General features: G+C 43.7%; 2 protein-coding genes across 2 annotated transcripts in view; one reads left to right on the top strand and one right to left on the bottom strand.

Annotated features, from left to right (window-relative positions):
- The first annotated feature begins 1,399 nt into the window (after positions 1-1,399).
- On the top strand, positions 1,400-9,813 carry LOC144276591 (tricarboxylate transport protein, mitochondrial-like). Its single transcript, XM_077836797.1, has 9 exons — positions 1,400-1,560; positions 4,014-4,121; positions 4,249-4,348; positions 5,233-5,371; positions 5,740-5,824; positions 6,073-6,177; positions 6,416-6,531; positions 7,275-7,348; positions 8,006-9,813. Exons 1-9 carry the CDS (start codon positions 1,437-1,439, stop codon positions 8,118-8,120), a joined length of 966 nt encoding a protein of 321 aa, XP_077692923.1. The 5' UTR covers positions 1,400-1,436; the 3' UTR covers positions 8,121-9,813.
- A 7,664-nt stretch (positions 9,814-17,477) lies between these two features.
- Positions 17,478-23,670, bottom strand: part of SMTNL2 (smoothelin like 2) — a 44,920-nt gene continuing 38,727 nt past the window's right edge. Inside the window, exon 9 of the mRNA XM_077836636.1 lies at positions 17,478-19,091. Coding sequence (XP_077692762.1) covers positions 18,965-19,091 — 127 coding nt within the window. The 3' untranslated portion in view covers positions 17,478-18,964. The remainder of the gene's footprint in view (positions 19,092-23,670) is intronic.

Consider the following 23,670-nt stretch of genomic DNA (forward strand, 5'->3'; position numbering starts at 1 on the left):
TAGTAATTAGAACAATTTTTAACATTCCCAGGCTATCGTGAACCCAAACACCATCTCATGTTAGTCCATGAGAACCAGAAAGAGAAACTGAGCAGTCAAGGTTCCCTGTTTGAATGAAATATAATAATAAACAAATGAAAATAAGCAACTGAACAGCATAAAGGGAAAAGGAAATGTGATCTTTCAAATTTTTCTGATTTTAATAATTTTTTAAAATAAATAAAAAGAAGATATGTAATAACATCAGACAGAATTATAGACATGTAGGGCTGGCAGGGACCTCAAGAGTAGAGCCCTGCATGGATACAAAATTTATAACCGAGGATGCTGATATCCACAGATATAAAGCAGATATCCACGGAGCTGCAGGGCTCTACCAGGAACCGCAGGGGCGAAAGCAGCAGCATGTCGGGCCGCTGGTTGCAAGAGCCAGCGCCCAGCCCCGGCAGCTCCCCCAGCATGGCTATTCTGCCCCCAGCCCTGCCCACTGGGACGGGCACCAGGCTCACCAGCAGCTGTCCCTGATCACACTAGTGTGTGCAAGCGGCTCGCATGCTCCCGGACAGGAGACACACCCCGCTACGTGGAAGGGACGCCTGTCTGGGAGCCACTCAAACGCTCGCGTGACACGGGACGGTTGCCAGTAAGCCTGGGTGGGCAGGGCTGTGGGGGTGGTACGGCCATGCCCGAGGAGATGCCCAGGCTGGGTGCTGGCTCCTGCGAGCAGCAGCCCAACATGCTGCTGGTTTCACGGCTGCAGCTCCTGGTAGAGCCCTGCAGCGCCGCAGATCTCCGCTTTGTATAGGTATATACATTTTGTATCTGCGCAGGGCTCTACTCAAGAGGTCATCTAGTCCACCCCCTCGTGCTGAGGCAACATTACTATACCTGGCCACGCCTGACCAGTGTTTGTCTCACCTGCTCTTAAAACCTCCAAGGATGGGGGCTTCCACAACTCCCTCAGAAGCCTGTTTCGGTATTTAACTATCCTTAGGGTTAGGTTTTCCCTCCCTTTAATCTACCTCTCCCTTGCTGCAAATTCAGCCCATTACCCCTTGACCTATGAGGCATTATTGTGAGCCATGTCACCTGATGAGGCCCCCTTCCCAGACCCCATCCCCCTCAGTGCACTGGGCCTTGGTTGCAGCATCCCCCCCAATGCACAGAGCCTGCAGACCTCAATGCACAGATCTCAATGCACAGAGCCTGCAGCATCTCCCCGCCCCGCCCCCCTCGCCTCACCCACAGCCAGCCAATCCCAGAGCCGCACTATCCCCGCAGCCAATCAGTGGCCCCCAGGCTGAGCCCGCCCCGCGGCACCACTCATCAATATTCATAAGGTCTCATGAATACGCAAAGAGGGCGGCCGATGGGGGCTGCCCAGCTCGGTCCCGCATTGGCGGGCAGAACAGTGGCGGGGGCGCGATTGAATTGCGATGCGGGAGGGCGCAGACAGAGCCGCCTGCATGTCCGCTCAGCCAGCGGTTCCTCGGGCCGTGGCTGCCGCCGCAGCCACCGCAGGAGCCAAGCTCACCCACCCGGGCAAGGCGATCCTGGCCGGTAAGGAGCCTCCCCGGCCAGGCGCGCGTGGAGAGGGGGGAGGAGGGGGAGGAGGAGGAGCCGCCTCCCGCCCGCCCCGCCCGATGCGCAAGGATAGGGCCGCGAGGGCGGGGAATTCAGACTCCCTGAGCGCCCGCCCGCACCGCACCTCCGCTGCTACAGGCGCCGGGGGGTGTCACCGTGTGTGTCGCCCGCCGCGGCCGCGGCTTTCCCGGGTCCCAGCTGTGGGGGGGGCTGGTGGCGGTGATGCGGGGGGTGGGCGTGGCAGCGCGTGCTGGTGGGAGGGGGCGTTGGCTCGAGTCGGTCTCAGCGGGGCTGCGGGGGCGGGAGTGCTCGGCTTCAGTGGGGCTGTTGGTGTGGGGGGACCAGTGGGGCTGGTCTCGGGGGCTGTTGGTGTGGGGGGACCAGTGGGGCTGGTCTCAGGGGGCTGGTCTCAGTGGGGCTGGGCGAGGGTGGGCCTGTTGGAGGTGCGGGGGGGTGGTCTCAGTGGGGCTGGGCGAGGGTGCGCCTGTTGGAGGTGCGGGGGGGTGGTCTCAGTGGGGCTGGGCGAGGGTGGGCCTGGTGGAGGTGCGGGGGGCTGCTCTCAGTGGTGCTGGGCGAGGGTGGGTCTGTTGGGCGGGGGGGCTGCTCTCAGTGGGGCTGGGCGAGGGTGGGCCTGTTGGAGGTGCGGGGGGGTGCTCGCGGGGGGGTGCTCTCAGTGGGGCTGGGCGAGGGTGGGCCTGTTGGAGGTGGGGGGGACTGGTCTCAGTGGGGTTGGGGTGGTTTGGCTGGAGGTGAAAGGGGGTGTTGGCCGGATCATGACAGCTGTAACTTACCCTGTACTGGGACAGCCATGGAAGGTGTCACTGCTGTTTCCCCTAGCTCCTTGCTGCTCTAGCCTCATCCCAAAGACAGTGGTGCTGACCTGGCTGCTGAGTCCCACTTCTTTTTGTGTTCATTTCCTTTAATGACACAGAGTGAGCTTCCCCCAAGGGATAGGGAATGGTCGCAAGGAGGGGGCTGTGCTGTGCAGAGAGATTTTTGGGGTGTGTGGAGCCATATGAGTTTCCTTCATCCTCCCTTCTGCAAGAAGTTGTCAGTCCCTGGGACTGAAGGCCAGACTTTCAAAAACTCACGTTTAGGGACCCAAGTAAGGGCTGTATTCTCCACTGCTTTGCACCTTGTTTAATCACTCATGCATATTCAAAGAGCATGTAAAACTCTACTGTTTTGCTTTAGTGGAGTTTTTACAACTGTTTTGCACTGGGATAAATGATTGTATAGGTACAAGACAGTGGAGAATCAAGTTGTAAAAAAAACTGATTTGCAGTCATATCCGTCACTTGAAAGCTGGAAATACACACCCTCGAACTGCATTGAAATATTATAATTTGGAGGGGTTTCTGGATTAATGGAATGGGGGTAAAAATGGTAAATTAGCTTAAAAATCGGGACTGATCTCTTGAAAAGCATGATTAGCATGTGTGCTATATAAGGACTAGGCGCCTGATACTTCTAACATTAAAGTCAACTGGAATCCTTCCTTTAACTTCAGTGGGAGAAGGATGAGGCTGTATGGAGATCCTGAAAAGTGATCTCATTCCGGTGAGGGCTTCTAAAAGGTTATTTTGAAATTAGCAGAAGCCTGAGATGAAATATTCCTTGGTTAATTGTTGTTGAGTAATATATTACTCTAAGAAGGATTCTGTGGGTGAAGAGAGAAAGGGGACCTCTTAAAGTTTTTATAGGTATGGTCCCAAGAATAATAAAACCTTCAACGGGATATTAGGAAGAGTCAATGGAGGGGAACAAGATTTCCAAAAATGGGTAACTATAGATACTGGGCTGGATTTTCACAAATGCTGAGTACCCCCAACTCCAGCTGAAGTCTAAAGTGAAAATCATCTGATCCAACTCCCACTAAAATCACGAAGTGTGGCTGCTGGATTTGTATTAGTGTGTCTGTTGGTTTTTATGTCATGTTTATTGGTTTGTTTAATGATCTGTGTGTATATGTGAGCTGGGTGTTAAGTTAAAATTATACTACCATCCTTGTGATTTCCGTAGTTAATATTTTAGCCTTTTTGGTGTTTAATGGAATCTCTCCTCTCTAACTGCACTTAATCTTCACTAAAAATAACCAAGCTTTTTGTTTTTGGATTGTTGGTGTATTGCATTTGTAATTTAAGAATTATTTCTCATTGTCTCAATGGAATTCTTTGATCCTCTCCCCTTTTGTGTTGGCTGCTTGGTTTGTAATAGTTACTGGCTGAGCCAGTAATTTTTCTGGGTGTCTTCTGGTTTTGAAATGTTTCTGCTGTGTTGCTGTACTTTATTGCATTGTTGCCAAAACTGTTAATAGGATCATTAGCAATGTTGATTGGCACAGTGCAGTATGGCACAATGTGTGTGTTGCTTACTTTTTGTTTCTATAAAATAACAGCATAACATTTCAACCTCTCTGTTCTGTGCAGGTGGCATTGCTGGAGGTATTGAAGTCTGTATCACCTTTCCCACAGAATATGTAAAAACACAGTTACAATTGGATGAAAGAGCAAATCCCCCTCGGTATAGAAGCATTGGTAAGAGGATAACAACTCGCATTTGTGTGCATTTAAAATATCAAACAAAGTTTCTAGTAGACTGTTAGCCTGGCAGGCAAAGCTGTATGATTCATTTGTAAAGTAAAAGTTGGAAATTGTCTTGCAGGTCACTGTGTGAGGCTAACCATTCAGGAGCATGGTGTCAAGGGTCTGTACAGGGGCCTCAGTTCTTTGTTGTATGGCTCTATTCCAAAATCTGCTGTCAGGTAAGATGATCTCTAAATTATTATTCATAAATATAATAAAAATGTCAGATTTGTGGAAGGACTTTGCTGATGGGTTTTCATCAATTTCATAGCATGATTTTTTCATCTATAGATCTTAAAGTGCTAAATGAGACTGGTTTTTGCTTTCTGCTTTTTTTTTTTTTTTTTTTTGCATCTTATTTGTAACTCTATCCTTTTCCACCATTTCCCTCCTCCCGCCCTGCCCCCCAATTTCTAAAGAACTGTGGTGTGCTCAGTACAGTTCTCTCTCTTGAGCTCTATCTGTATCTTATTTGCCTTGCAATGCGGGTCTTGGAAAAATAATGTTCTGTATTGAAACTTTAAGCAGATTTTTAGGCCACATGAACATCTTGGGGGGAAAAAGACACAACATCAGTTTGACTGTTACACCATTCGAAAGAGGAAAATAGTGAGAATGGTCCATTTTATAAGTGTTCTCTCTTGTTAAAGACCCAGTTTGGGATCATAGTGCTGTAAATAAAGTACTAGATAATATAGATTTAACATCACGAGGCTATTTGTGGTATGCACTGGATCAAACATTCCAGGGTCAGATAGTGATCGCTGCAAAATGTCAACTTCATTATCTTATTGGATGCTGCTGGTAAGAATAAGATGACATTTTTACTTAGACATGTGATATTGTTTCATTCTGTATTTCTGTCTTCTCTTTGCATTTTTTAGCTGATGCTTTACTGAGCTTTATCATTTGGAATAAGGCTGTTATGATAGCACACAGTCTCCTTTTGACTTGTTTGTCATAGTTATTACTTCAGTAATATTAAGGGAAACTCACCAAATCACACAGGGTAAGATTGAGGAAATTTGTGGTGGAGAAAACAAAACTCTTCTGTTCCTTGCAGGTTCGGAATGTTTGAGTTCCTCAGCAATATTGCAAAGGATTCAAATGGGAAATTAGACAACAAAAGGAGTTTACTTTGTGGCCTTGGAGCTGGTGTTGCAGAAGCTGTCCTAGTCGTCTGTCCAATGGAAACTATAAAGGTGGGCAGAATGTTAATATTCATAGGCTATAACATCTACTTCTTGGAAACTTCTTCCTGTCAGCTAAACAAGTCTATCACTCTTTCCTCATTGTGGTTTTTAAAATGGCCTACCACATTTTAGCTTGTGCTATTTTCATCCGTCTTAGGGCAAGTAGACCAGAGTATTATCACTTTACTGTGAAAACTTATGTAGTTATGAAATTTTTTTTGTTTAAAAGGCAGGGGAGGGTTTTTCCCGTGAATTGTGAAGTTGGCAGTATTTCAAAACCTAATAAAATAGCCCCTATTCATATTAAATGATGGACTAGAAGATAATAGTCATGAGACAACGTTGTGCTTAAAGTTTTTTATTTTAAATTGTTACAGGTGAAGTTCATTCATGATCAGTCCTCTTTAAATCCAAAGTATAGAGGGTTTTTCCAAGGTGTCCGGGAGATTGTTCGGGAACAAGGTATAATCATGTAGCAAAAACTATTGTGGTTTTTATCTCTGCATAACTTAACGGGGGAACCATAAACATCCTTTGTTCTATTTGAGCCTAATAGTATAAGATAAATGTGTTGAGAGAGATCACTGTTTGTTCCAGTGAATCATCCAGTGTTTCAGTAGACTGGCAGGTTTATTCTGGCTGTCTAATTTTCACTCGCATTTTTTTAAAATGTGTATATATAAAATGGAAAATTACGTAATCTTTTACAGGCTTACGTGGCACATATCAGGGGCTGACAGCAACTGTCCTCAAACAAGGTTCAAACCAGGCTATCCGTTTCTTTGTGATGACTTCCCTTCGCAATTGGTATCTAGGTAAAATGAGTCAGGCTGGCAATTGAATTGTATTATGAGAAGTAGATAAATCTTATTTAATTTTTTTAAACTTGCTTAAATGGCAATGTTATAAAAGTTTGATCAATACTTCCTACTGTTGACCACTTAATTGAATATGAGAATATATATTCTAAATTAAGTACAAATGCTAATGCTTTTAGAAATTTAGTTGAGGTATATGGTCTAATTGCTTTATCTCCTGTATGTGCTTGATCAGGTGATAATCCCCACAGAAAGGTGAATCCATTTATTACAGCTGCATTTGGTGCTACTGCAGGAGCAGCCAGTGTCTTTGGCAATACTCCATTAGATGTCATCAAAACCAGGATGCAGGTAAAAATCACTACGGAAACTAATCTTAAAATGAACGGTCTCTCCACTCTCCGGACACTTAGTTAGCAGAGCTCTGATCTTTCATTTAAGAAGGCAAAAAGAACCCCATACGCTGGTCTTTTACAGCTACAATTTCTCTGGGTTACTGTGACTCTTGAGGATTATTATTATTACTGTAGTTGTGGACCAGTACCCCATTGTGCTACGCACTGAACAAACACCGAGGAAAAAAGACTCCTCACTTAACAAAGTTTGCGTTTGACTTCAGATCTAGCATAGTGCTCTGCTAGTGGCTGTGTCAGGTACCACACATCACAACTACCCTAAAGGGAGCCACATTTTTGTGAAGAAATCCTTGGATTTGCTTGGTTTCTGCTGATGTTTTAAAAGCTTAGTTTCCATTTGTAAAGGAAAGGTGTATTAATGATGGCACATCATTGGATTTGTCTTTAAAAATGAAAACTAGGCACAAAAGCTTCAAAATTTGTGACTGGGATTTTTTTCACAGATAAACTGATCCAAAGTGGCAGGTAGAATTTTGTGGAAATCCTGCACTTTTCTCTGTGGGCCTCCCATGTTTTTCCACTGTTCATATAATTTTAGCAGATAGTACTGTGACAATTTTGGGATTCTAATTGAGGGGTGGGGAAAAAGCCATTTCTTAATTACAATTTATATTGGAATTCGCTAAAAGCTGAGATCTCTAATCACTCAACTCACTTCACTTATATTTTTCATTTCAGGGCCTGGAAGCCCATAAATATAAAAATACACTAGATTGTGCCTATCAGATCCTCAAAAAGGAGGGCTCATTAGCGTAAGTGGATTCAACTATTGTCAATATATGTGGGATATTATAGCTGCAATATTTCAGTGAAACTATTGTTTTCCATATTTTGATGGGTAACACTTCTTAGCCCACCGTACACCTCTTTGCTAGAATGGCATTTATGGATATTATCTTAGTACTGTTTTGGTGTCTGTCTTCATGGGTTCACTTTTAGTGCAGTCTAGAACTAGTATATGCCATTTACAACTACTGTTCCTTACCCTGCCCTGCCCCAAATGACTGTCTGTCACATGCAGACTGGTCACAGAGGAAAAGAAGATGGAAGCATATTTGATAACTTTCATTCCTCTCCATACATGCTTGTGGAACAGTTTATGCTGTTGATCTTTTATAAGAACTATTGCCTATTTGCCAACGGATGGGACTGATCTAACAGGGTTTTTTCATTGCCAGTTTATGAATCTGATATAATCAGTTACTGTAGGCAACTTGTTTTAGGAATACTTATTAGAAACTATTTGCAAAACTGTAGAAGTTCAAATTGCCCTTGAGATTGACTTTGTGAAATAGATTTATAGCTGTATAGGCAACTTCGTTGTTCAAATCATCTGAATTTTTATTCCAAAAACTAAAAATATGTTCTTCTGTGAAGCATTTTCTTATTTATAATTCTTCTACCTACAGATTTTACAAAGGAACAGTTCCCCGTCTTGGTCGAGTCTGTTTGGATGTAGCAATTGTGTTTGTTATTTATGAAGAAGTGGTCAATGTTCTCAACAAGGTCTGGAAAACTGCCTGATGCTGCTTGTATAAGTCTAACGAGGACATTTGGATAGCTGGCTAGCCAAGGCCAATGAGTGCAGATCTAAATTGAACTTATTGCCTATGGTTTATTATCAAAGGTGTTTGAAATGCAAAAACTATCACTCCGTCCTCATTCTTTAAAGTGACAAAACTGTAATCCAAACATTACACTACTTCAAAGTTTATAAGTTGTATGGTGTAGACAAAAGGTTAGTAGGGCAGCATTACTAACTGCGTACATACTGGCTCCTAACACAGCTGAAATTGATGATCTTGGTAGGCAGAAAACCAACTAAAGTAAAAACACTTGGCTGGATTCTGCTGTTTACATGAGTGTATCTCTGGATTAATTTTATTGACCATTAAACTCCAAAGAGGCCCCATCGAAACACAAAGCTGTGTCAAACAACTAAAAGTTTTTTGTTTGGTTTTAAATGGATTTTAGTTACTGTTAACTCGTGTATGGACACTCTCATTTAATTTAAACCTGGCTTATATAGATTTTACCCTGACGCATAAACTAGTTTTAAAAGTGCACTGGTTCCAAAACAGATTTAGGTAATCTGATTTTTAAACATGTGCAACTTGTGCGTGTAGACAAGGCTTGAGTGCCTTCAATAGAGTTACTGTTTACTTACACTGGTATAAATGAGAGCAGAGTCTGCCACACTGTTCTTGAAAGATCACATATGCTGAAAAATTGGAGAAGGGAGCAAACTTTCCATGCTGGCTGACAGCATCTGTCAGGCTGAATAGCAAGTGTGTAAATAGGGGTTTTGTTTTTTTTGTTTGGGTTTTGTTTTTACTTTTGAGTTTGATTTCTGGGCCAGGAGGAAGCTGCCTTTTGGGCTTCTGCTGTGGAGAGAATGCTGGACCAGCTTTCTGATCTGAGGCATTAGAAGCGGCAAGGAATGCTTGGGACCAGATCACTGGCCTATAATAGGGATGTAAATATCAGTTTAAAAAGTTAACCGGTTAAATGATTAAAATAATATTGTTTAATTGGTTAACCGAGGTCACTCTGGGGCAGGGGGCCCACTGGCCGGGGCTGGGGTTGTGCTGGGGTTAACGGTTAAGGTCCAGTTAACGGTCAGCGTAATGCTTACCAGCTAACTGTTTAACCTTTTACATCCCTACTATATAAGGGCCCAGTCCTGCTATATTTACTTAAGTAAAGCTCATGTTGAGTTCAGTGAGTCTTACTTGAGTAAGGACTGTAGGTCTAGCACTATTCTAAAATTGCAGAATAAAGTTTCCAAAACTTCTGCAGTGTTTTTTATGCTCTGTCTGTATTCTGGTAACTTTACTTGGCCATTGCAGTCTTACTGGAGATCTGGCCCCAGATTTCACTAACCCCTGCTTCCAGCTTCTTGAGGGACATCACTGAAAGTTGCTCTGATGTTCTGTCTGATATAGGAACTCAGGGAGCTGCATCTTCAAGGGTTAGATAATGCCCTAAAACATATTTTGTAGTCTTGTATTTATGAACAGATAAATACGTTGGTTCTTAATATATGCTTTAGTAATCAGCCTGCCAAACTGGAACACTGAGCATGGCAAATGGGGTTTTTTCCCTGAAAGAGAGAATAAACTTAAGACATTATAACACTTGTTCTTCAAAAATGATTCCAGTTGACCTCTTTATTTTGGTGTTACATTAATCATTAACGCATATGAAGACACTTCATTTAACCTGTGTGCATGGATCCTCCGGGAAATGGGGGCAGGGAAAATACTTCTCTGTTACGCTAGTGTAAATTCAGAGTTACTTCAAGGGTTACACCAGTGAATCTGAAGATAATTTGGGCCCGAGGTGCATATAGTTTTAAAAAGACAAGCATTAAAAAAAGTTGTTGAAAGGTCCAAATCAATGTAGATAAAATGTCATCTAGCGTACTCTATCCTACAGCATAGACTTGCTATGGCATTTAGACTTGGGCAAGTCGGAAAACGTCAAACTAGAGCTAAGCTCACGGCAGTTTAGGCAAAGGATCATGTCAAAGCAAAGGTACTGCCCTGTCTCCTATTATCCCTGTAGTATATGAACCATCCCTTCCTCTTGTGGTTCTCACCATTAGCACGTTGTTGGATTTGTCACCAAGTACAAGAGATTGGAAACTTAGTTGTAGAAGCTTCCTTACTCTATAGGAAACTTGTGCCAGTCCACTCACTTGCCCTCAGCAAGCACTGGCCAACAGAGTGGTGCATGTTTCTCTATGAACTGGCCATTTACATTCTGTATTAAAGTATTTCTGTAATCTGCGATTTACAGATAATTTGCTGCTGGGTTTTGGTGAATACAAAGCACATACGGAGCATATTAGGAACCCCTCAAGAATTGGGACCCCATGTTACTACCTATAACAGGTGTTGCTTTTAACTGGTCATCAAGGAATACTGTATTTAACATGTCTGCTGAATTATTGGAATTTTAAGCACTCCACTCTAAAGCCATATGCATTACTTCATAACTGCCATAACATGGCTCCTTTACATAGTCACTGTTACCTCCAGAATAGGCAGGGCTTCCACCTTCATAACTTAAAGAATAGTTTATTGCCAAAGTCATTACAACCCTCGTACTGTCTCAATAAACAACAAAGTTGTCCCCATGCACTATTGACTGGAGTTTCCACATTGACCAAAATTGTGTCCACTAAAATCACTCTGTAGTTGCCAAAACTTCTTGATCCCCAGTGACCCATCTGTCTTAACTGCGCCATCAAAGGAAAGTCAGGTGAGTTCTCTTGGCAAACTGTTTTCTGTTTCTACAGCTCTACTTTCAACCTTAGATGATCTGCCATTTATAGCTGTATCAGCCACTTCAACTCTGATATAGATAACCAGTTCAAAGCTTTGTAAATGTCCAGATTCCTCATTGCCACAGAGCCTAAGTATGATTCATTGCTAAAAATGGCTTTAGTGGCCACTTAGTTTCGGAGCTCAGCTGAGGAGGAAGCAACACCTAAGGTGACAAACTACAGTGACTTAAATAGTTATAACAGTGCCTATATGAAAGGAGTTGGCTCTGGCCTATCCAATAGAAATAGCAATAAGACTAAATACTAGGACATTAAGCTTAAACAGGAGAGGAGAGCTGAGGAAGTGACAGGAAAGCATCAAGCCTGATCATGAAGTTTAAATGTTGTTGAGGGGGCTGACTTTTATAAATACTGACAGCTGTGTTAAGTTGTATGTGGGTTTGGGGACTAGTGTTTTTAGCTTTGTTCATTTAGCCATACTGGCTCATTAGCCGCCTATTTTGTAATCCCGAATTGGCTGGACCAGAAATAGGAACACGTTATCTTCAGCTGTAGCAAAATCAGAATGATTGTGTTCACCTACAGACAGCATCTTTACAAAGCTACCACACTGGCAAGTAAAAATACTGTACAGAGTTATGCTTATTTGTACCTAATATTGGTCCAGTCAGTAGTACATGGACTTGCCAGTTGTTCTGGTCTGTAGTACATGGAATTACTAGAAGGTCTCTAATTTTATCCATTACTGGGCACCATAACCAGGAAATGCTATGTTGATCAATGCTTCAAGGAAGCCACTTTCTAATGTTTGTGCCTTTTTCGGTGTTTCTTTAACATTTCTAACTTGTTTGCTCCATTTATTTTTAATGTTAAATAATTGTTTACAAGTTCAATCTTTTGTCTCTTTCAAAAAAAATTAAATCTAAATATGGAGCTTCTTAAATTTTTGTTTGTGGATTTCATCAGAGAAAACAAATGAGAATTTGATACATTTCAAAAGTGTTTAATCACTGGGTGAGAAGATAATGGACCAAATTTTGTTTTTCTTTATACCAATGCAATCTTGATGCTTTCACAAATAGATGAGAGCATAACTTGCCCACTGTAATCTGATTAGTGATGTAGTTCATATTATTTGGGTAAATATATCCAACTAAAGTGGAATCCCTGCTGCAAAAGATATTTGTTCTATATACCTCTGTATTCTCCACAGCTGGATGGTGCAGAAGGAAACAATCTCAAATTCAGTAGAATTATATGGATGGGAAGGTAATTATGCTGGGACATCCTCTTCTCAGTCAGCATCACTGCCAGTGTTCTCCTTAGAAACTCCACATAACTTCTGGATGGAACAGAGGTAGGAAGCACCTATCCAGCTACTGAAGGTGATTATTTGTTTAATTTGTTAACTTGTTCTATCTCTGCATTTTTACTGTGGAGACACACTTGGGGCCCTTAAATAGATACAATGGTAATTGGTTCTTGAAATCTAAATATGGGTTTCCTTGTAGGCTGCACAGTGATTGAAATATAGAAATTCATCATATGAAAATGCATATTCACAATCTATACTGATCAGATTACAATGTTCAAGCACGCCAAAGGGAAGTGTGTTACATACAACTGTTATGAATGCATTCGTAAAGTCTTGTAAGGGTTTCTCATCTCTCACTAGCAGGGTCGCAGAGGAGTATGGTTTGAGAGAGGCTGGGGGAATGGAAAGTGAAACCATGTTCTTCTGAGAGTTGCCTGTGGCCCTCTCTAGGGGAGGCAGGTATGATAGTGAGAGTCTGGCTGCACTGAAGTTTGTTGGAGTTCCTGGCAATGTAGCTTCTCTCCTTTGTTCATTCAGACCCCCCTGGTGCTACACATGTATCTTACTTTGTCTCTGATGTAATAATTAAAGTTACTATTGATCATGTTTTAAAACGTCATTATGGATATTTCAAACAATGCTCTTAACCAGGAGTGGGCGAACTATATGGCCCGCGGGCCACATCCGGCCCCTTAGACCATTTAATCTGGCCCTCAGCTCCTGCAGGGGAGCAGGGTCGGGGGTTTGCCCCACTCCGTGCGGCTCCCAGGAAGCAGCCAGCAATCCCCCGCTCCGGTTCCTGCGTAGTATGCGGAGGTGTGGCCAGACGGCTCTGCGCGGTGGGGCTTCGTCCACAGGCGCCGTCCTTGCAGCTCCCATCGGCTGCAGTTCCTAGCCAATGGGAGCTGCCAGCGGGGGGGCGCCTGTGGACGGGGCAGCGCGCAGAGCCGCCTGGCTGAGCCTTGGAGCTGGAGGGGGGACATGCTTCTGGGAGCCGCCTGCCCTCTGCACTCATTGGTCCCAACCCAGAGCACTCCAAAGCCCGCACCCCAACCCGGAGCCCCTCCTGCACTTTGAACTGCTAATTTCTGGCCCCACCCCAGAGCCTGCACCCACTCCCTTACCCCCAGTTTCCTGAGCATTCATCGCCAGCCATACAATTTCCATACCCTGATGTAGCCTTTAGGACAAAAATTTTGCTGACCCCTGTTCTAAACTGTACATGCACAGTGATGTCTCTTAATTTTCAGACACTGCTTTTAGTCTGGCTTTGAAAGTAATCAGATAATTCAATGCATTTTATTTATTTATATGAGATATGCGTTTGGGAATGTGTTCAAATGAATTTGCGTAGTTGAATTAGCACTACACAGAGTGATCTTGAACTGATTTCTAGCCATTAGAGGTCAGTGTTCTACTGCAAATGCTTAGAAGTACAGCAGAGAAATGTTCAGTTGCTGTTAATACTAGATCAGCTGCTTGCTACCAATGTTTAGAGAGGTGTGTCTGACACACTTTACAACCAAATAAAACATGGCATGTCTCTATCCTAAGGAGCCTACAATTTGATAACTATATTTACTGAAGGCCTAAGTCTGCAAACCTGCTCCCAAAAGTGAGGATTTGCAGGCTTGGGCCCCCTAATCAGTTACACTGAAATCCAGGAAATCCCTGAAAAGGAAAAATTAACATGTTTCGTGTTGCAGAAATTGAATGCAAAATAATCTGGTCTTATAAGGAGGCTTGAAGTGCCACTGAACAATATGATTGCTCTTTTGTATGCATTGAGGACTGGCTCTGAAGTTGTTTTAGAAGGACATTAGAAAACCAGTGAGCCATCTATTTCAAAACTGCCATTTGCCGTTGAATCTGATATATACCACTTTTATTAATCTCTATTAAATGCTGGTCTCCTGTTCTCCCTTTTGAAGAATAGGTATTTGTGGAGCCGGAAAAATAATATAAAGAAATCAAGCAGAGGTGTCCCTTAAAGGCTTCAGTTTCAGTGCAAGCTCATGCACAACTAATTTTATATTTCATTATAAATTAGATCACATACTATTAACAAATTGAGAAAGCCGACAAGATGAAGAAGGAGTAAAAGTTGCCAGTGCAATATACATACATGTGTGTGGTGTAGAGCTGGTTTGAAAATTTTCAAAATTTGCAATGTTGATTTTAAAAAAAAAAAAAAAAAAACTTCCGACAAGGCTAAATTTAGCTGAAAGTGAGTTCATTTTTTATAATGAGCTCTCATATTTCTGCTTTTTTAAAACAGATGTCCAAGAATATATCATAATTGTAAAATAATAGTTACTTGCCACTAGCTAAATGCAAAAGACAAAGTCAGTGGCCACGTCTGAAACAGTGAAGGAGAGGAAGTCTGGTGCTGCACAATATTTGGCCTGTGACTGCTTCATGAATATATCTTCTCTATAATGCTATTAATCAGTGTATCTTGCAGAGCTCTGTACAAACCAGGTCACTATTATTATCCCCATTTTTACAGATGGGGAACCTGGGGCGTACAAGCAGCATACCCCCACCATACAAGTAGCAGAGCCAGGAATAGAACCCAGGTTTGCTGGAGGACCTTGGGCAAGTCATTTCAGCTTTCCGTGCCTCAGTAGATTTGCATTTGGCTTTGATTTGGCAAAGCACCTAAGTTCATGCTTGTGTCCTATTGAAATCAATGGAGCGCGAGCCCTTTGAGTGGGGGCCTATGTGAATGAATCTGGGGTGATGCAAGGTATATGGCTAGTAAGAATCATACTGTAATGCCCCTACTGACCATGTTAATGGAGAAAATAGTGATGCTGTGCTGTGAGAAAGGGTCTGTATGTTCTGGCTCTAAAGACAGGTTTCCTTTCAGAGCATTTCAACAGGATAAAGACTTTGACTATTACTGTGAAATAGCAATCTAGAGCTTTCCAACTCAGAACACAGTTTGCTGAGCAATAGTTGTGTATACATCTTTACTCTCCATCATGATTTTGGTCATTCAGGACAATGTTAAAACTCAGAACACCAAAGCGTTATCTGACAAGTTGGCAAAAGCGTGCCAAACCTCCATCCACTTCCGTAACAGCTAGAAGGTTAGCAGTAACTGGGATGTGGCACCTTATATTTTTCAGATGTGCATAAAGGCTTTCAAATTGTTTCCACTGTGACACTAGCAACAGGATATCTGCATTATAAACAGCAGGATGCCCCCCAGCTTGAACTGTCAGTTTACGTATTCAGTTAATGGCTTTTCCTTATTCTTTTCCAGTTTGCTAGAAAAGCAAGAGCCCTAGCCTTGTTTATATTGGGCAATAATGTATTCTACAAGAGATGGGGCCTGAGCCAAACTCCCACTCCAAATGCCATTGAACTTTGGGCTGTTTGGTACCTGATCCAAAACTCTGACCAAACTATTTGGATTGGAAGAAAACTCTCTCCATCCAAATCCTTCTGAACTTTGGGAAAGTTCAGACCCAGATTGGAATGGTGTAGCTTGGGCTCATCTCTCTGATTGAATTGATCCAACACTTTTCAGCATGAAGGGGGTAGCAAACTATTTCACAATTGAAGTGCAACTAGGAAATCTCAGTGTGTGTTTCCTGTTTGAGGGATTCCCTTTGAAAACTGTGAGGGAAGTGGTGGGGGTAACTACAGTCAATAGCTCTTCTGTTTGTTGTCTTTCCCCCAACCCCCATGTGTTGGTTTGTTCAGTTTCAGGCCAAACTTAGGCTGATGCAACTGAGAGAAGCTCCTCGGAAATTTAATGGAGTTGCATGTGTTTACACCAGCTTATCAACTGGCCCACTGTTCAGAACAACCAAACTTTAGAAAGTTGTTGTAGTGAGAGAATACTTAGTTATTGCCTGGTCTTTGCTATGCAGTTGGCAAAGGAGGGGCTCAGCCCTAGACTTGTGATGTAATTATCTCTGCAAGGTATCTGGAAGTCCTGCTTCAGATGTTGGAACAAAATAGGCTGAATAAGATGAGAACGTGGCAGTGAGGGGGAGAAGATCTGTAACTCAACAAACTATGACCTGGACCATGTAAAATTCATTTGCTGAGTTCAGTCCATCGGACGAACAGATCTGGAACTGCCTGAACCACCTCAGCCTGGTAACTTTTTCGACAGTTGCACGCACGTTTACGCGTGCTGGTTCTCTAGTGATTGCTCAGACAGTGTAATTGTTATAAGGAAGAGAGTAATCCTGCTCCCATTGAAACCAACAGAAGTTTTGTCATTGACTTCAACAGGAATAAGAGTGTGGCCAAAGGAGTGAAAATCCTGCAGGGATGGTGCATTTAGCAATCCATGTTAGCATCATTGTCCTTTCTGGGCTGGCTCCTAACTCTGCAGTGAGAGGCCAGCCTCCTGTCCCTCTGTGTTGACTCAGTTGAGCAAGCTTGTGCATTGTACAGAAGGGGACTGCAGTGACGTAGTTGGGCCAGATTACTGTAGCTCCATTGACTTCAAGGGTGCCATGGTGATTGACCCCAGCCGAGGATCTGGCCTGGTATATTTAGCAAGTCCAGCGTTTGAGCTGCACATGCTTAAAAACTGTAGTTTCAACTACTATTTACATTTTAAAAAACTCTTGTTGCCAGTTTTCTGTAAAGTGGGGTGGGGAGGAGTGGGGGGAAGCAGGCAGCAGTTGCTGGCTCTAGAAGCCAACTGAGGAGAAGCAGGATGATCTGTGGGACAGTCTGAGCTATATCTATCTTAGGTAGCCATATGGCTCCCATCATCATAGTATCGACACATCTTACCATATTTATCCTCACAACACCCCTGGGCAGTAGGACAGTGCTGTTTTCCCCGTTGAGCCTCAGTTTCTCATCTCTACAGAGAGATTAAGTGACTTGGCCCAGGTCACACAGGATATCAGTGGCAGAGCAGGGAATTGAATTCAGTCTGAGTCCTAGGCTACTATCCTTAGTAGTGGGTCATCTCCGTGTAGATGAAGGAGGAGCCTTGGTAGGGAGCACGACACTCATACAGAGAGCAGGTGTGATAGTCCCTACCATGCAAATAGTTGTATGGATAGTAAATATTATTACTATCCTTTGTACTGCAGAAGGACCCAGCGGCTTCAGTCACATCCTGAAGCCAATGACGTTGCTCTGGATTTACAGCCCTGTGACTGAGATCACAATGGGACCCAGTGTGTTGTTTTTTTTTCCTTTAAATTCTAAATATATTTCAGTTTTGAAAAAACTTTTCTGGGAATCTCTTTCCTGCTCTATCCTCCACTCAGCCAGAAGCACTGAACCAAAAGGAGTTTGACATATATTTTATTATAAATGGTCATCAATACAGAACCAAAGTCATTTTTATAAATATCTGTGAGGAACAGAAACAGATGCAGGTAAAAAAACCATTCTTTAGCAAGAGCAATCTGCTTGCCTGGCAGTTGTTACGTTCTATTAGTTTATTCGGGGGGGGATGGGACTTCAGTTTTTTTACATTCATTGCAAAAACAAAGCTGCTGATCTAGTGAACAGAAGCCAGAGGGTGGAATCTGATCTTTTTTTTTTCCCCCACAAGTGTAAATTTGGAATAACACCACTGACGTTACTGTGGGTTAACTGAGATCAGAAATAGCCCAAGGTGTTCCAAAACTCCCAAATCATTTATACTCAGTGGCACCTTAGCAGGCCCCCTCAGCAGGGAGGCCGAGGAGGGAATGGATCATGGAGATCTCTCCTAGGGCTGGGGTGGAGGTACGTCGCTGCTGCCTGTGCTGCACCTGTTAAATAGGACTCCTGAGGACTCGCTGGTTTGTAAGCACTAAATTTATGAACACGTACATAAATGCGTACAAATAACAGCCCTGCTCCCCCCATGCCTCCTTAGCAAGGACTTAAGCCAGGACCTGCACAGGCCTCAACCAACCACTGGAGCAAAAGATTTTCAGGTTTGCCCCCCCCCCCCCCCCCACTAGCACACGCTGGTGGAGTCTGTTACACAGTAATAGCCCATATGGGGATTTGAGCTCAGACACTTGGTGGGTTGTGTCCCTTGCCCCTAGCAGCTGATTCAGATAAAAGATAATAGCTTACTACTTCTGCAAGTGAAGTGTGTAACTCCTTTAGCTTAAGTGGCAAAGGCCCTGGGCTGTGGTTTCAATCCCCATATGGGCCACTGATTTTTAAAAACCCCCACCAGCGGCTGTCACGTTGCGCGCACGCACATAACATAATAAGCACACCCGAGCACGGTGATATTGCAATGGTGGAAGTCAAATAACTTGTATTCACTAGAGCAGAGGCTGCCTTCCTTTGTAAAGTCTTGGTGTAAGCTGCCTTCTGTTTCTTGTATGTTACACTGGGTAGAGGAGTAGAAAACATCATCTACATTCTCCTGTGTGGCTTAAACTGTGGTAGGAGAGAGTGACTTTGAAGCAGAGGTGCTCTTACCATACAGAGCCATGTGTCCCAAGCTGACCAGAAGGAGACTTATAATTTAGCTTTCTTCAATCTTTTAACACAACTGTATTTAAAACAACTTATCACTAGCACCAGAATGATGATTTCTGCCTTTCCCTATATTTTACTGGCCCGTTGCTGTGATCAACACTATTTGGGGCCCTGCTTGGCAACAGTGTAAGCAGGGACGAGGCTGAATGCAAGCACAGGGATGATAACAAGCTTCTGCGTGAACAATAGTGGCCACGTTCTATTCTCAAAACACTGCTCTCCTTTTGTTGAGAAAACACTGGAGTCATCTCAGTATGGGGTTGTATTCAAGCTTCCCTGGTGGGTTTATTCAAAGCGACGCAGGTGATTATACAGTGACTGCACATAGGTGAAAACACACATGGGATCTGGCTTGCGTCCCATCACCATCATGTCATCCACTTCTATCAGGCGGTCGCAGTGAGCCAGTTTCCTGCAGTAACACCAAAACAGATCCATCAAACAGGGTTATTGCCAACAATTTCCAGTATCCATTTACTACCCCGATATCGGAATCACTTGGGCTTGTATCAAACAGTGGAATTTTCTATCAAAGAAATCTCTATAACACTGTAGTTAACACTGAAACAGTCAAGCTCATGTATTGCTTGAAGGCTGCCATTTTCTGTAAGCAGGGAACATTCCTGTTCCACGTCTCTCCTTTCTTCTCATGGTCTGATTCAAAGCTCAGTGGGATATTTTTCTGTTGGTTTCAATAGACTTTAGATCAAGCCCTTAATGCTTTGCTGGATGCATCCCTATCTCTCATCATGCCACAGTTCCCCTGCCTTGCCCTGGGCCTCAGCAAGCAGGGTCCCTCGGGTTTGCAAATCCTCTTCTCCCACTTGCAGGAGAAAGGAAGCCCAGGTCACTCCAGTTGTTCAGAGGAGAACCCAGGGCTGTTCTGTCAGCCAGTAGGGATGCTTGCAGGGGACAACAGGAGTAAGTGAAATGGCCAGGGAATTCATGAGGAAGGCCTGGATGTTTGTTTTAGGTGGGAGTGACCCAGGCAGTAGTCCTGGATAGTCATCAGGATCAGGGCTGACAGGCTAGGATCCAGGATGAGGCAGAAGAGCAGATGTCTGTTGAGGCCTGGGGTGACAGAAGGGCTGTGGAATGATGCACACTGGGCAGACAGAGGTTTGTCCAGTAGAACCCAAGTCATGTGGAAGGAAATGAGAGAGACCAGTCTTTCTCTGGTCTAAAAGAAAACACCAAGGTCGCAGTCAACAACAGCCAGGGGGAAGCCTATATTTCCACAGGCAGCTCTTATCTAATAGGTTACTACTGAATTTTCAGAGTCTCTTGTGGTCTAGCCCACATTTATCTCGGCACACCATCTTGGCTATGAAAAAAGCTGGGTTTGGGCCACAGGATGACTGGTCCCTTGGAGAGGGAGGGAGCGGTCTAGTGCACCTGGGACTGATTACCTGCTGCCCAGCTGGGCTTAAGGGAAAGCACTTGGGCCTTATAAAGGGGCAGGCACCAGTAGGGGAAGGTTGACTACCCACGGATCTCTCTCAGCTCTGGCTGGGGAGACGGCTGTGATAGAGGGTACAGAGCCCAGGAGCCCCTAAGGAATAAGGGGAGGGCTAGTGTGTGAGAAGGCTGAATTCCAGCTAGGAAGGACTGAGTGTGGCTGCTCAGTGAACAGCCAACAGGGACAGAAGAAGAGCTCCAGGACTGGCTGTACATGCTAAAGCTGAGTATGAATGTGTGTGTGGTGGTGATGGACTTTATCTGAGGATTTTTTTTGTTTTGGAACTGTAAATATTATTGAACCAGCCCTAGGCTGGGGTGGTGTTAACCATAAGGAAACCTAAGAGAGTCCTGAGAAAAGGGGAAGTCCAAACCAGGGCTGTACAGAGCCACCCTGTGACATGAGAGAGGCGTGTGGGAGGTAATGCATTCTATTATAGTTCATGTCAGAAATCAACCAGCTAAAAAATCTTGAGGCTTACTCACGGGATTGTTAATGAGCAGCAGGAGTAAGAAAGATTCTTCCCCTATCATTTTATTTATCTATGACTGACCTCGCTTGCAGCGAGCTCAAATACGGTGCATGGCCTTTATAGTGCAAGTTTTGCTTCATGGCAAACGGTGATTCCAGTTCTAATGAAGTTTTGATTTGAAAAACTTCACTCCGAGTGGGGCCTACTGTACATCAGTGTTACAGTGTTTGAAGCTACATCAAAAGCTGTAGGTGCCTGTAGCCGTGCATTGCTGCATCCTGTGATTATTTGGAAAGAGCATGCTGAACCTGACTGTGTATCCCATGGAGCGCTCTTATTGTTACCCGAGTTAAACTGCACAGCAGCTGAGTATGAGTCATGTTTACATTGGGTCAAGCAGCTTAAAATTTCCTTCCTTCTGTAATTGAACAAAATTATCAAATAGCTGAAAAATGCCCCTTTGTTATGAATTTAGCAAACCCTGGCTGGTCTCACTCACTGATCCGGTGTGCCAAAACACGCAGGATGACGCAACTGCGTGGTGTGATCCCTCAATCTGTTTTACAGAGCTTCACCTAACAAGCAGGGCTGAGATTTTTCAGAAATGCACAGCACTAGCCCCTCTCTGCTACCACTGAAGTCAACTCTCATGGACATAACTAGGAGGAGACTTGCAAATCTCACTCCAGAAAACTAAACCACTTGCTGCATACTTTTGATCTTTCCAGCGGGGCGAGATTCACATGCAGACCTCATCTAAATCGGGTATTAGGGTGGGATTTTCAAAGGGGTTTCAGAGTTCCTTGCCCAATTCCCGCTGAATGTCAATGAGAGTTGGATAACTAACTCCCTGAGGCGTCTGTAAACCTCGGTTTCTTTGTTATGATGGTTACTTGAAAAGTTCAGTAAGAGTCACCTCTGACTTGTATCATAAAAAGCTAGAAAGGATGTAGGTTCTTCTTCTCTGTCCAAATAGAGGATATAGAGCCCATTTTCCCAAAGAGTAGTGAAATAACACTGTAACGCTGGTTATAAAATCATCCCACTGAGATGGCACACTTACATTGCAGCCATTACCTAATAAAGCTTCAGTATAATGTCAAACCCCTTAAGACCAGTAAATGTTTTTTTTATGTAGAAAATGGCAGAACGGAATTTAGTGGAATGCTTTAAACTGTTAAAATGAGCCACTTTCCATAAACTGTGGCACTTCAGAGCTTTCCTTGTGATTTGCTTTGACTGCTGTCTGATTCTTGATTTTAACTTTGAATGCTCCCAATACATGTTGACGACTGGCCTAATGGAAAGATTAGCTTTTATAGCACGACCCAGAGTTTCAGACATCAGGTCCTTTATGAAGCTACAATGAGCTAGAGCATACTAGGGTTTTAACAAGAAGAGTGCTAATACTACATTCTCCATTAGGCCATCTGCTCCTTCATTAGCTTGGATTTGGTCTTGACAGTGCTGACTAGGCCAAAGCTTTGTTCCTGATGCTTACTCTTGGGAAGAAAGAGAGGAAACATCGTCTGAAGTTCCCACTGGCCTGCAATAGAAGACACAGCTGCAGGAGTCTGGAGGGATATATCTGCAGACCTTTGCAGCTGGGAAACACAATTAAATCGGCTCTGCCTTTAATAGCAAGTGAACCTGTACTCCATGTGACACTGGGAGAGTTCTGTGATCTATAATCAATAGTCCACCAGCTGGCATCCCTTGGTAGTTTTGCTTTTCTTGCTACCGTCTATGGAACAAAATAGTACTGAATATTTTTCAAGTCCTAGTTAAGAGACTTAGAGTATGTCTACATAGAGATAAAAGACCCACGGCATGGCTGCAGTTGGCCTGGGGTCAGCTGACTTGGGCTCAGGCTCCGGGGCTACAAATTGCTGCGTAGACCTTAGGGACCTTCCATCTTTGCAGGATCCCGCAGCTTGAGCTCCAGCCCAAGCCTGAACGTCTGCACAGCGGTTTTACGGAGCCCGAGCCCCGTGAGCTCAAGGCAGCTGGCCCGGGCCAGCCGTAGATTTTTTTACCCCTGTGTAGATGTACCCCAATATAGACAGACCTTAAGGGTATTTGTGCCAGTGTAGCTACACCAGTGCCAACGACTAGTGTAAATGTACTGCACTGATGAAATACTGGTGGCTTGTTTACACAGTGTGTTAGTCTGCATCTAGAGTGTTGCACATTAACTGGCCTGTGTGGAGCCCCTGGCGTGCACTAAAAGTTCCCTAGTGCATGTTAACATAGTACTGTTTGAAACAGGACTCAACACCCACTAAGGAACTTTTAGTGAAGGTTAGCAGGGTGCACGTGGGCCAGTTAGCGTACAACTAGTGGTGTACACTACAATTCAAACCCCACTGAGGCGCACTAACGCATCGTGTAGACAAGCCCTGCTGCAGCTTACTCCAGTTTCAAACCACACTAAGTTGCACTGGTGCAGCACATCTACACTGGGATTTGTGCCTGTCTAACTACACCCGTACAAATCACTCCCCAGCAGAGACGGGCCCTTAGACAAATGCGTGTGTTAACAACAGAGCCCTAGGCTGACATTTTAATTGCTTTAATTGACAATGATAAGAGTGTACAGACATAACTTTCATCCCTCCTAACAGTATTTCACAAAGCAAAATAAGTGTTGTTCTAAACAACAATGGTATTCCACTAAAACAAAAAAACCAAACGTGAGAGTCTGATCGTATGTTCCTTAGTCATCCAAAAGTCAGGAGAAATTCAGTTTAAGGAAAGTGTCGATTGCAGAAATGCAAGTACACAGAATCTTGCTGTGTATATATGCCAGCGGCATACTAGTTCTGTACATCCTGTAAACACGCATAGCAGGACCAGTAAAAGGCCTTTGGTACTGCATTCCACTTTCCTCGCTATTTCGTATGTTAACACCACAACTAGTGTCTGCTCAAAGACCACTCATATACAGCCTCTTGACCGATGCATGTTTTACATTTGTTTCGCCACTTAATTTTGTGTTTATTTCACGGATCAACATCATTTTACAGCTACAGAAGAATAAAGACAACGGCCATGTCTTGC

The sequence above is a fragment of the Eretmochelys imbricata genome, chromosome 17 (assembly GCF_965152235.1).
Source record: "Eretmochelys imbricata isolate rEreImb1 chromosome 17, rEreImb1.hap1, whole genome shotgun sequence".
NCBI lineage: Eukaryota > Metazoa > Chordata > Testudines > Cheloniidae > Eretmochelys > Eretmochelys imbricata.

What these genes read in the sequence shown, in the direction of transcription:
- LOC144276591 (XM_077836797.1), top strand. Translation starts at nt 1,437, where the DNA reads ATGCGGGAGGGCGCAGACAGAGCCGCCTGCATGTCCGCTCAGCCAGCG. An exon ending in GGAGATTGTTCGGGAACAAG is followed by an intron (nt 5,825 to 6,072) that starts GTATAATCATGT and finishes AATCTTTTACAG; the next exon opens with GCTTACGTGGCACATATCAG. An exon ending in TCATCAAAACCAGGATGCAG is followed by an intron (nt 6,532 to 7,274) that starts GTAAAAATCACT and finishes TTTTCATTTCAG; the next exon opens with GGCCTGGAAGCCCATAAATA.